Source organism: Spea bombifrons, chromosome 3 (assembly GCF_027358695.1).
Source record: "Spea bombifrons isolate aSpeBom1 chromosome 3, aSpeBom1.2.pri, whole genome shotgun sequence".
NCBI classification, from domain to species: domain Eukaryota; kingdom Metazoa; phylum Chordata; class Amphibia; order Anura; family Pelobatidae; genus Spea; species Spea bombifrons.
Genome location: NC_071089.1, coordinates 55,741,813 through 55,755,591, shown reverse-complemented (window position 1 = coordinate 55,755,591; position 13,779 = coordinate 55,741,813). Strand labels below are relative to the sequence as shown.

The window sequence follows — 13,779 nt, the reverse complement described above, 5'->3', positions numbered from 1 at the left end:
ACGGACACCCAGCGGTCAGTAGCAGCCGTCCCACGCGATCCCAGCGTTCATAGCGACGCTGGATTGCGCATCATCGATGACGTACCTGGTACGTCCCAGTCTGCCAGTGACCTTTGACCAGGAAGTACCAGGTATGTCCCGGTCTTGAAGGGGTTAATACATGTGTTAAAGCTACTTTTGCAGGAAAATGTCCATCAATACATTTTAAAGGCTAAAATATAGGAAACAACATAAAAATAAAGTACTTTCTAAAACTGACAGGTGTGTTCAATAGGCTCACATCTCAATAGCATGAAAAGCTGTAGGCCAGAAAGCAAAACTGCGGCCAAAGCAAAAGCTGGAGAGAGCCATAGAGCAAACACCACGACAACTTACTTTTTCCTCTACTGATTTTGCCTCTTTTGACTGAAAAAATGGAAACAAAATTATAGCATCTTGTTCCTATTATTCATATCTGCGGATTTTTCTTTCCTACAAATTGTAATACCCATGTATATATTTATGAGAAGCCTATATAATACTTATATTATGTAAATATTTATATTTATAATTGTTTGGGTAAATTCACTAAAGGTTGGGAGTTGTCTAGGTGAATAGCAAACGAGTTTCACTAAATGCCTAACTTTAACACTCCATAGACAATAAGCTTATCTCACTACCCCCCGTATGACAGTAGATGGTGCTCAGGTATTTTGCCATGAGTAAGCGATTCAGTTTATTTTCAACATGAGATACCATATATTCATATATAACTTTGTATAGACTCTTCTAGTTTGTATGAGACAAGAAATGGGTGACATTACTTAAAATCTAAGTACGTCAAGGGAACCATCAAATGCTGTTGCCAACACAACCTACAAAATGCATTATTAAATCCAAGAGCAGTCATTTTTATTCTTAAAATATGTTTCCGTTGATAAAAAGTATAGATTATGAATATGGGGGGGGGGAAATTACTTTTTAAAAAAAAAAAAAAAATTCTGCACTTGTCATTTTTCAGACATTTTGTTATTTCCATCTGAACATATTGGCACAAACTCTTAAGAGTGATGTCATCAGAAATTGGCCATGTTATCTACTTAAAACAGATTTGCCGGGAAGCACATCTCCTCAGCTGTGTATTGAGCAGCATCTGTCAAAAAGTAAATGCACAGCAATGATCTGAAAGGCAGGAAGAGGGAGCAGATAAAGTTCTTAAGAAAAATGCCATTACTACTTTCTTTGACCATTACTACTTTTAACAAGAATCAGCAGCTTAGGAAGCACCAGCGAAGGCAATGTTGGGTCCCCAGCAAGCGGTGTATCCTTTGATGCTGATACTAATGGCATCTGCTGCAAATTTCTTCATTGTTTATTTTCAGCATGTGCAAGATGTTCTTATGACTGTTTTTTTATGAAAAAAATTGCCACTTCAATTTTAATAGTCCTACAATATAACTGTACTAAACTGAGACACAGTGCCTGTGGAGTAAATGCGTTCATATATGCACATTGGTGTATTGTATGTGCACAGGTTGCATACATAAAGACCACAAAAAGACCTTAAAGCGTTATGAGACCATATCAGAAGTGAAAACGAGGGCTTCCTGTGGGATGTTAATTTGTTTTTCTCATATGTATTTTTTATCCAAATATTATGGCCTTCTAGTACATCCAGAAAAACAAGGACATTCTGAGTTAAGGAGACAGAGAAGGATGTATGAGACATATGTTAAAAGGGACTGTGATAGACATAAATGTGAATAGTCACGTGCAGATATCTCGAAGAGACAAGAAAACAGCCCGTCTATATGTAAAGCAGATGGTTCTATTGGACTGGGATTTGTAACATTTGCATGTTGCTTATTATAGTGCCTCTTAGACACAAACATGTACAGTACTCAATCCAATGCCGCTTTGTTATGTGATTCCACAAGATACCAAACTGCGTATTTACAACATAGCTCTTCAGCAGATTTAACATTATTACTGTGTTTGCAATATTCCTCTGTATATTTGTTACATAACTATAATAAATTAGCAGTCTCTTGGTAATGCTTTTCTCCAACGGACTTTAGTTTATTAACATTCCTATTAAATTTTGCAGATTTTTATATTTGCAAATTGCACATTATTTCGCTTAATTAATTCGGTATCTATTCATGTATCTATTCCACTGGACTTATTATAAACAATCAAAGAAAACATTTTAACCCCTTAAGGACAATGGGCGGTCCCTAAACCCATTGAAAACAATGCATTTTGAGCCCGTACATGTACGGGCTTTGTCACTAAGGGGTTAATATCATTTATAGACTTAGAATAGAATATCAGAACCTGTAATAAGGTTATAATGTCTCTTAGATGATATAATTTAATTTGTATTTCACTGTAGTAACAATCGTTGTTACGGTTGCTAATTTTATTCAGTGACGGCTCAAGAAGAGGTGGTGGAAAAAATCTAATTTTGCTAAGTGCCTTTAGAGTCTATCCAGAAAAGGTTCCCATATATTAACATATGCATCTATTTCTTTTTAGCATAATCAACAGGCAAATCAATATTTCCACGTTTAATGATCTATAACATTAATGTTTACTTTTTTAAATAAGTTTATATTTTCATGCCAGTAGATGTCAGTATTATGCTGTCTGTGTTAACATGCTAGTCTCTGCATCTTCACAAATATTGAGAGTACTGAACCATACTTTGAGGTGCTTTTGGAGCTTCTTCTTTATGCTTCTCGGTCTTTATATGTTCTATTGGGTAACAAAAAAAGAAAAGTTTTACTAAATGATAAAATGTATATATATATACGGTATATATTAGTAATACAATGTATGCATATACATTATATACATTACTAAATTTCAGAGCACTCAATTGTGAATATGACAATATACAGATACAATACCCTCATCAGTTTGCCATAAATATGTACAGATCCTGACAAGGTGTAATGAATGATATTTATTTTATTACAACTTCTCTCCTTTATTCTAAGACATTTGTAAAAAAAAAAAAAAAAAAAAGTATAATCTTTATTTGTATAACTTACAAGCAAATTAATTAACTCAACATAATTTTAGCCTGAGTGTATTATTATATACATGACACAGTATTGCATAAAGTGTGTTGATACAATTTCTGTGATGCGGTACTCAACCAATGTTTTAGTCATGAAAAATTAGTTTTAAAATGTGTGGCTTTGTCTACTACCCACATCAACTTGCCATCTTATTCAAGACTCACTTCTCCATCTTGCAGCATAATGTAATTTTAAAGCTACATTTCAACTATAATTTTCTTTCTCTCAAATGACCTGAGAGCCCTTCTTGGCTATAAGGCTGATGATGTCTCCCTGGTTAGTAGGAAGGTAATCCAAGCTACTGATGTTAAAATCCTAGCTTCTCTTCAGCATGACAGGAGTTAATTACATGAAAGCATATTCCAAGAGGTGGAGGAAAAGTTAACACTTTTTTCCTTTTTTTACTCAAGATGAATGCATGTAAAAAAACAAACCTTAAAAACACAACAAACAAAAATATTCTACACCCAGGGTCTGATCTGCATATCAGAAAACCTCAGTCTTCCACATTGTAAATAAATAGAGACAGATTTGTGGTTGGAGAATATCCAGGATTGTTGTGGCCCAATGTGCAAGCATATCACCCAAATGTCCCACCTTGAGAACCAAATAAACCTGTCCCCTTTTCCTCCTCTGATGTTCCTCATTTGTAGGACTTCAAAATGTTTGGAGGTCGTTTCACAGTATTGTACAGCCCTAACATTCACAATAATAGGTATCCAAATTTGTTTATGTGTAAATAAATGCTCTACTCAATCGCAAAGGTCACAAAGTCACATGAAAGATTTGATAATACCTTTCCTCTACACACCTCTGATTATACCACCTATGACAAAGGAACCTAAGTGTGAACTCTATGAACAATTTAGATAAGCTAGGTATTTTTATCTTAAAAATCACACTAAAACCACTAGATGAGCACTATTCTATAGTACAATTTTTTTTTGTTTTGGTATTGTCTACTGTTAGCTATAGAAGTACAAAAGCCAACTGCAGTGGACCTAACACCATCTCTGCATCACTACTTATCTCTCAGGTCAACAACTTGTGACTTATTTCTCATCTTAACACTGTGATGGTGAACCTTAACCTATAATACGGAGTAAAATGTTTATCTAACCAGATTCCCAATAGCAGCAAGACATGTACACATAAAACTGGCTCCCGTCATTTGGTGGCCTCTGGCCCTGCGGTTATGGCAACTTAAGAGTTAAAAATATTACAGTACATAACTGTACTGTGCATGGGAGCTCAATGCACCAAAATAAAATGACTGATGCAAACGACACTTGTAACGAAATAATATTCTTCCTCTGGCATTCAGTCAGTTTTGCTTAACAATCTACTTTATTCATCTCTGTTTCTGATTGTAGTAAAGTGTATGAATGAATTATAATGCTGTACAGTGGATAGATTTTGATTGACATCAAGAAAGTTTTATTAAAGTAGCAGCAAACTATGTTATAAAAACAAAAAGATTATATAAATGCAGTATCTCTAAAGTCTGGAATAAGGCATAGTATTGCAGCAGGCTAATCTCTTTGAGAAATGAAGGCTTAAACGAGTTATAATTTATTATACAGTGATGCTGATTTCCACTAGACAGTGTGGATGATATGAGACCATAGGGACCACACAGACGACTTAACAATTTATTTTAGAACCAGGATCATTTCAATGATACAAAACAACTATGATGAAAGTACTTTGCAATTGAATCAAAAAAGTCATAGATGCACATCAAGACAGATCATTTCTGTTTTCACTTTCTTCATACCTGTCTTTGTGTCAGTTCTCGAATAGCCTAGGGAATATTTTATTACTGAAAATAAGAAGAAGTAATTTTTAGAAAGAAGCTCTTTTTTCCTATTATGTGTCTTGATTCTTGGAATCCTGCTATGGTTGTGTCTCTTTTTTGTTTTTGTAAACTAAAATGAAACAGACGTTTTGGTTTACTTGATATTGTAGTTTTTAAGCACACTGGCAAGCACTATGTTTTATACTATTCTTCGTGTTAAGAGATAGAGTAGTCTGCTCTTAAAAGCCTAGTAGGCTGTAGTCTGCAATCTCTTAAAATGCCATGTTTGTTGTGATTGCTCACATAAAATGCCTGCATTTTTAAAATGAAACATGGGGATATTTTTATGCTTTATTTATATTATTATACGTTATAAGCAGTGTATTTAGGTAAGGAAGAGAAACATATATCAATAATAATCTGAAACACACTTTTCCAGTTTTTAATACAATTATTTGGCTGGTGATTTTTTTTAAACATAACGTTATTAAGTTATTATATATCGTCCATATATAAGACCTGACATTTCTCAAGATTTTAAGTAAAAAAGGGAGTACAGTAAATTATACATTACATCAAAATACAATATTGTATCATATGATTTCACTGGGAAAGGATTGCAGAGGACATGTTGTCCACCCAAAAATACAGAAAGAAAGAAACTAGCATCATGAATGTCTGACTCTGCCTGGGATTTCATGTATGGCACCTCACTGGGTATGCCAGCCCCATACCCGTCACTGTGATGAGAATGAGCTCAACCTACACCAATAGATAAATGTGGGCATCCCCTGTCAGATGAAAAAACTGAGTATGGAACATATCAGAGTAAGTCTACAAGCCAGGAAGATCATCCGCAGACCAAAAGCTTAGAGTCCAGTCCCCTATCTGTGAAGCACTTTTACTCTAGCGGGGGCTGGTCTAGCATCACAACGCCAGGCATTGTATTATTCACACCAGCCATGGGTCCATATCTTCTCAAATAAACCAGAGGTACCTCCTTTGGTCAAGTATGAAAAATATTTTGTGGCTTTCCACTTTTCATTCCAGTTTCATTGCCAATAATTTGTGAATCAATAATTATCTCAAATAGGGGGAGATATCTTCCTGGGAGAGGTGGAGGAGGGCCAGCTCAGGGGACAAAGCTAACTAAATGCCCAGAAACTTGTTTGCATCACTATAGATTTCTATTGTAGGTACTTATAGATTTCCTTATTTGTTGGTATGGAGTCTGCCAGTAATATGCACAGATCTATGGCTGGCTGCAAGGTAATGTAACTTCACACATATGAGTCAGCATTGTGAGGGGTGCAAATTGTAAGATGATGGAGATGAACAGCTTGGGTGTGTCTAAGCTATAGTACAAAAACAATTGTTAATTATTTTATTATTCTGGATAATCTTGTAGACGTGAGCATCTGTGGGGAATTGGTTTAGCTGCTGTGTTGTTATTTAACGGTCACACACAGAATGTACTGTAATTGTTACACAAGAGACAATAAACATTAAATTATGTTAAGATACACAATCAGTTTAAAGGATTAAAATAACACACTGCATTTTACTTAATTGGTCATATGCTTCAGTGCTCCTGTTGTTAGACTGTCTTGCCTACTTTATCTCTGCATAAGGAAACATAGAAATAATAGTATAAATGTAAGTTTAAAGTGGAGAGGATTGTTCTTGATTGCTTCATTTTGCTTTCTCTGTTTTGAATCTGGTTGTAATCTATTCTTTGCCTGTGATAGATGTCCTGCAGCATTTTTTGTTTGCTTCCATGCAAAGACACAGCACAAACATAGCAATGGGGTTCATCCCGCTGGGCATTCAAATCTTTGTGCTTCCTAAATAACTAAATAAATTTTATTTTGTGCACTTTTCTGATATCTTATCACATTCTGTTTTTCATCAGATCACAACATAAGTTTTCTCAGGGCTGCCCTGAGTAAAACCTATATGTAGTCCTATAACAAATGGGAGGTTGTGAAAATAAATCGCAAAGGTGTTGCTACATGTCCGTTCAATGAGCTCTCTAACATTTAAAGCAAATCAATCTTTGATTGTATTAAAGCAGCATAGAAACCATTAAAATGCTGTTTTATTACTAATATTACACTATTATCAGTGCCAGCTTTGTGTAATAACAAATGTTCCTAGTAAAAAAAATATAAATATTTCATATTAATATGTTAGTTCATTAAACATTAGTTCTGGTACTGCAGTAGTTCTAGAAATCATGTTTCTCATGCTACATTAAGTTAGAAAATTGTTAGGCGTAATATTTGTAATGTTATGTTTCCAAAAGATCACCCTGTAGAAGAATATCCAGCTGCTGAATCAACATCAGTCTTCCTTGAATCTACATGAAAACTTGTACATTCAATGTTTTTTATACCTTATTGATATTCATATATAGCTCCTTCTTGAAACCCCAAAATATTATTTCCTAGAGCATGTGAAGCTAGTCACACCTATTACGCAACATGCAGCAAAGCATTCTGCCTTGTTACTTGTTCATTTGATCCTCAATACATCTGAGGACATAGTTTTTTGAAGAAAGCTAAGCGTTTAGTACTGTAACAAATCATATCTTCAGCATGTTATCCAATTGCCGCTAAGCTGGTTCCTAGTTCACAGAAGATTTTTACTTGGAATGACTGACAGCACCATGCTTCACGCGGCAACATAAACAGAAATTCTGATGAGGGAATGTCATGTGAATTTTATCACTATGATGGCAGGTGTACAAAATTATTCAGAACACTCTAAAAGAAGCAGCAGGAAAACCACGATAAGACTGTAACAGAAGAAATCTGTGAAGTATTTCATTAAAAGGAAATTAAGAATTAGCACATATCTTGTAAACAGGAGCTATATATTAATGCAGTAATGTAGTTATGAATATACCCATCTAATATCTTGCATGTTTCCACATTGTAGATTTTGTAATTTCATGTATTCATTAATAATTTGAGACCGCAGATGAGAGACACATCTAAAGTGTTGAAAGAAATACTATATTATATTAAGGTGCAAATATTTGTTCTTCATAGTGTAAGCGTTACAAAAGGGTGTGTTGCTGTTTTTTTATTAGCATTAATTTAAAGTGGACCTGTCACATTCCTATGTCCACAAATCACATGACAGAGGGTGCATATAAATATAAAGGGTAAAAAAGAAGAAACCAATATATTGTGTGAACCTGTATTTATCACAAATTAAATATGAAACTGTGGATATCTACTCACAAACAAATGTAAAGAGAAGGGTCATCAAATATATCCATATATATGTTGTGAAAAACAACAATGGTGCAGCATAGATTTAAAATATATAGGCCCCCAGATTTTCGGCTGAACCAAATGGACAGGGTACGAACTTTGTTGGCCCATTTGCACATGTCTACTATTTGTGGGTCGTCTTTAAGGTGGGGCAAAAGGGACAGGTGCCCCAGGCCCAGTCATTCCTGGGGGGCCCATAGCAGCTGCCCCTCAATCCTGCAGCAACCACAGTGACAGTGGTCTCAACTGCAACCAGGCCCGCCACTCTAGCTCGGAGACCCCAGCTATAGCTTCCCTACGTTACATCAAGTGACACAGAGGTAAGCTGTGGGCCTGAGCAGAAATGTGCATGCCACAGACAAATCTGCAGTGGAGGTAAGCAGGTGTAGGATGGACAAGTCCTATGTGTGCAATCTGGGTTCCAGGGATAGCCTTTGGGGTTTGCGACCTGTGATCTATGTCTGCAATTTACGGTTTCAATGCATTGTTTATTTGATCCATACCTTCAGTGCTGTGTTTGCTTGTGATTTTTCAGTTGATCTATACCTGCAAGGCTGGGTTTTTGTGTTATTTAGATACACTATAGCTGCAATGCTATGCTTCATGTGTTATTTTTTAATACGTGCAAATTCAGGTTTGTATGTTTGTATGTATCTATACCTGCAATGCTGTGTTTCGATGTGTTGTTTATTTGATCTATGCCTGAACTACATGAGAGAGGAAAAGAGAGGTGTGGTGCAGTCAAGGAGGGGACAAAGGCACTCTAGGGGGGATAAAGGGACACTACGGAGGTGGTGGTGCAACCCCTGCAACCCCTTGTTCTTATACCGGGTCAAAATTGTTTTGACACAGGGAGCCAAAACCTTATCGGAGTCACGTTACATCACGTGAAACCGAGGCTGCCCGCACAGTGTGCAAGCAGCCAAAGAGAAAGCTGCAGTGAGAGGTAAGCTGGGACAGGAGGGAGGTGGGATGTATGTATATCGGTTTGCATATACACTGTATATGTATGTTAGCATGGATGTGTACGTGTGTGTGAACATGGATGTGTTATTGTGTCTGTGAGCATTGATGTGTAATTGTGTGTGAGCATGGATGTGTTTGAGTGTGAGCATGTATATGTAATAGTGTGTGTGAGAGCATAGATGTGTAATTGTGTATATGTGAGCATGTATGTGTAAGTGCGGTGAGATGGAGTGTGTGTTAGAATGAATGTGTACATGCGTATTAATGAGTATAAGTGTGTGTAATTGTGTGCCCGAGTGTATGCTGGGGGGCAAGGGGCAAAAAAGAAACAGACAGGTTTCAGGGGAAATGATGGCACAGATCAGCTGTTGGAGTTGGTGTTGGAGTAGAGGGGAAGGGTGCAGGGTCCAGTCAATATTAAAGGTGGCCCTGTCCTTTATATATTTTTCTTTTTTATCTGTTTCCTTTCCTTAAATGTATTGGTTTTGTTCATGCAATTTATATTTGTTTTGTACAAATAATAATAATGATTGTAAATTTATGTCAGATTTAAATGTATGTTAATATATTTTTTTCAGGCAGAAAATATGATCAGGCCTGTCAGCACTTTCCCTTACACACTTCAAAAGCTCTGTTCCATTAGAATGAATTGCATTAGCTACAGATCTGCTATGGATGTGGGTATTTGCATTCGGCAGAATCACCTGGCTTCATTTGCATGTGTCAGACCCAATATAAAGCTGAAGAACTGCCGAAAATTGTTCACGCCTAATTATTAAGGAGTGACTTTTTGAAATCTGATGGCAAAACAAGTCACAAGCTGCATGTGTTCTTCAAATAATAAAAATCCATAGTTAAAAACAGAGGCTCTATATTGCATTAGGTAAATGGAAAAATACAGGCTAGTGGTGCTAGTTTTTGATTTTAATATGAACAGATTATAATGCACTGTTGATGAAATGTTAATGCCCCTAGCAGTGTAAATGAATTAGATGAAAGTATCCAGAACTTAAAAATATACCGTATTTGCTCGATTATAAGACGAGGTTTTTTCCAGAGCAAATGCTCTGAAAAATACCCCTCGTCTTATAATCGGGGTCGTCTTCTAATCAGACCCCAAAAAAATGCTGGCGCCATGCTGCTTACCGGTCGCGAGCAGCGTCTCTTCTGTTAGAAGCAGGGCAGGAAGCTTGCAGCGTCCTCACAGAGCTCTATCTCCCCCCTCCCTCCTCTGAGGGCGGGGCCAGAGAAGTTGCTACAGCCGGTCCCCTGCAGAAGTCTGCGAGTGGGAGATCTGCAGTTCAGGTGAGGGGGTGGGGGAGGGTTTTTGAGTATGTGTGAAGTGTGTGTGATTAAGGGAATGAATGAGTATTTAAATGTTTGTGAATGAGTGTGAGTGTGTGTGTGATAGCATGGATGTGTAAGGGGGGTGGGGGTTGTAGCATGGCATATGGAGGCTGTAATCCCACTGCTATCATCCCCAGGTTCCAGCATGTACTGGCTGCCTTGGCTTGATAGGAGTGTGATTGCTGTTAGCAGTTTGATATATATATATATATATATATATCAAACTGCTAACAGCAATCACACTCCTATCAAGCCAAGGCAGCCAGTACATGCTGGGTTAAAAGGCATATCATGGGGCTGAGTGGCATATAGGGGGTAAAAATGCATTTCTGGACCTCCAGAAATGCATTTTAACCCCCTATATGCCTATATACCTCCAGAAATGCTTTATACCCCCCTATATGCCACTCAGCCCCATGATATGCCTTTTAACCCCCTATATGCCAGAGTGGCATACAGGGGTATAAGGCATATCATGGGGCAGAGTGGCAAATAGGGGGGTATAAAGCATTTCTGGGGGCAGAGTGGCATAACTGGGGGGGGCAGGTTGGCAAATAAAAGGAAATTTAAAAAATATATTTTTCTCAATCATAGCTTTTATTAAACATGAAAATAATTTACATTAATTAATATTTACTGGTAAAACTTTTTCCCTATAGGGTAGTCTTATATTCAGGCTTTTTGTTTTTTTCCTAAATTAATATTTTGATTTTGGGGGGTCGTCTTATAATCGGGGTCGTCTTATAATCGAGCAAATACGGTATTTTTAGAGAACTCCTCTGATCCCTTTGGCTACAATGTTAAAAAATAACAGCAGGGGAAATACAAATCAGAAAGTATTCACACATAGATATTAAAGAATTTAGCTCTCTGTCAGATAAAGAATGTAAAGGAAAAACAACGTTACCTGACATTCAGTTACTTCAAAGTGTGTTCTGTGAGAATCAAAGTGTCATGCTTAGCCAGAAACCAACTTGTGAGGTTGGCACATTAGTACATTAGTACCCTCAGAAAGGGGACGCCAATAACATAGTTCCCCTAAGGCACTATAAACTAGTGGTGGTCATGTAATAACCCTTTTATGACATTGCATATTATATACCTTTTATGAATGTTCACACAAATTGTGATCAGCAATAAACTAAAACAAAAATGAGTAGGCCTTTAACTCATCTCACTATTGTCTTGAATGAATGAATGCATTGGTTTAATTCATGATTTTTGTGGTCTTTTGTTTTCTTTGATCTGACTGAATTTATTGGATGTCAAGAGTTGAGGTACGCCTGTTGAACATTGGTTCCTCCATCATACCCCACAGAAAATATGAAGTTATACTAGATTTTTTTTTCTACATATTATATTCTTAAAACACTGAGATATAAAGTGACAATATCTTTAATTGTATTTCTAATTTCACCCACCTCCTTTGATCCCTATAGGTAGGTATAGATCATCCACCTCAAAGTCATTTTAATTATGATTTACTTGTAGGCCTAATAATCATGAAAGACACTATTGCAAAAAAAGCACTTCATTTTAACAGGTGGTGCCCATTAATCCTGCAAAGATGTCAATGAGCCTTAGACTAAGCAATAATCAAAAAAAGGGGCAAGAAAAGCAGTTGTGATGAGCACAGCCAGCTATACTACAGAAGCAAATATTTATAGCTGCCAGTCACAACTCCACTGGGTCACATACTGAAATGAATGGGATTCCGATTTTTTCATCTAAACCTTCCATTTCGCTGATCCTCAGTAATGAAATCTATCTGAATGTCAATACATACAAAACATGTATTACGACATTTGATGTCTGTCCCCGGCATTAATATGCTTAAACACACGATCTTCATGGCACCAAATATTTCATGAAACCTCATTAGACTTAAATTAAAACATAGTACATATTAATATGTACTAATATGTGCCCGCCTCCTCCCCCATCCCATGTTATGTAGGCAAGGGTTAATACATAATAAAATTATTTATGGGGACACAGGCCTCACACCATACCTTTCCCTCTCTTGTTACCATGTGAAAGGAGTTAAAAATGAAAAAGAAACCCCTAGAGGTCAAAAATATATGGAAAAAAAAATTGTGGCCTATGATTTTTTTTTTGTGGAAGTGCCCACCAACTATTATTTTTTTGACATATTTTTCTGGTCAACAAAAAAATAGTGTGTTCACACCAAATATTTTGAAACAACAGAAAATAAAAACAGACTCTTTTTGTAATTAATTATTCTACTTGACACTACTTGTACTTGCTTTTAAGCTGGTGAAGTTTTCACATTCAACACAAAAATTACTTTTACCAAATATTCTCAAATGTATTTGCAATTTATATAAATGTACCAAGGAAATATTAAAAGTGTATTTGTAAAGTCACAGGGTAAAATGCTTTTTTCTTTTTTTTTTGTCCTTTTTTTTTCTTTTTGAGCGCATGTCTTACCATAACTTATAAAATTCTGCTTAAAGGAGGAAAATATACCTCTGTTAACTATTAACATAGATAAGGTATTGATGTTCACTTACTACTTAAACTATATTTGCTTTTCTCATAAAACATTAATCAATTCTCTTTAACAATTTATGTTCATGTCTCATTTGTATTCTGCTCCATACCTGCTTTCTTTGGCTCGGAAGCTTCTTTTTTAGTCTCTGGTAATAATGTCTCCTGTTCTTTAGCAGCAGCTGTAAGAAATATAATAATAATTCACATTGACAAAGTGCCTTACTGTATTGACTAATAAAATGGCTTATTCTTCTAAATTGGGGAGCAAAGTAAGTCTTCACAAGATTTGGGAACCTTCTCTTGATAATCTAAAAATTTCCCAATATTTTTCAGCAAAACGAGACAAGATTCAGGATACTCCTCCCATCCAACACAAAACATCACCAAAAAACGTTATTCTAGGAACAGACACTTGTAGGGATTTTTCTCTGTAATTAACTTCTGATTCACATAAAGAGGGGATGTTGCTGTTACAGCTTCAAGCAAAACTATTCAGATTAATTAAATACAGTGTAGTTGTTTTCTAAATATGAAGTTTGTTTTTTTGCGTTGGCAGCTGAGGTATTTCAGGGTGTCTAATTAATCTTTTTTTTCCTGACCTGAAATTCTTCCTCTCCTGCTCAACTACCCTTCCAAAGGTTGCCTATGTTAATCTCAGCAATTACCAACTTAAAAAAATAGGGGAGAGATATTATTATGCAGAAAAGTTTTTTTGATGTACAAAAATGTAAAATGTAGAATTTGGGATGGAGAGGACTACCGGGAAGAGGGAGGCAATAGGCCCGCATTCCTTCTACCAACCATTTTT

The 13,779-nt window shown here is 36.2% G+C and overlaps 1 protein-coding gene across 1 annotated transcript in view; it reads right to left on the bottom strand.

Moving 5' to 3' along the window:
• TRDN (triadin) overlaps positions 1-13,779 on the bottom strand; it is a 184,000-nt gene that overhangs the window by 64,081 nt on the left and 106,140 nt on the right. The window contains exons 21-23 of the mRNA XM_053459015.1: positions 13,082-13,150; positions 2,686-2,736; positions 376-405 (exon numbers count right to left, since the gene is read on the bottom strand). Coding sequence (XP_053314990.1) covers positions 376-405; positions 2,686-2,736; positions 13,082-13,150 — 150 coding nt within the window. The remainder of the gene's footprint in view (positions 1-375; positions 406-2,685; positions 2,737-13,081; positions 13,151-13,779) is intronic.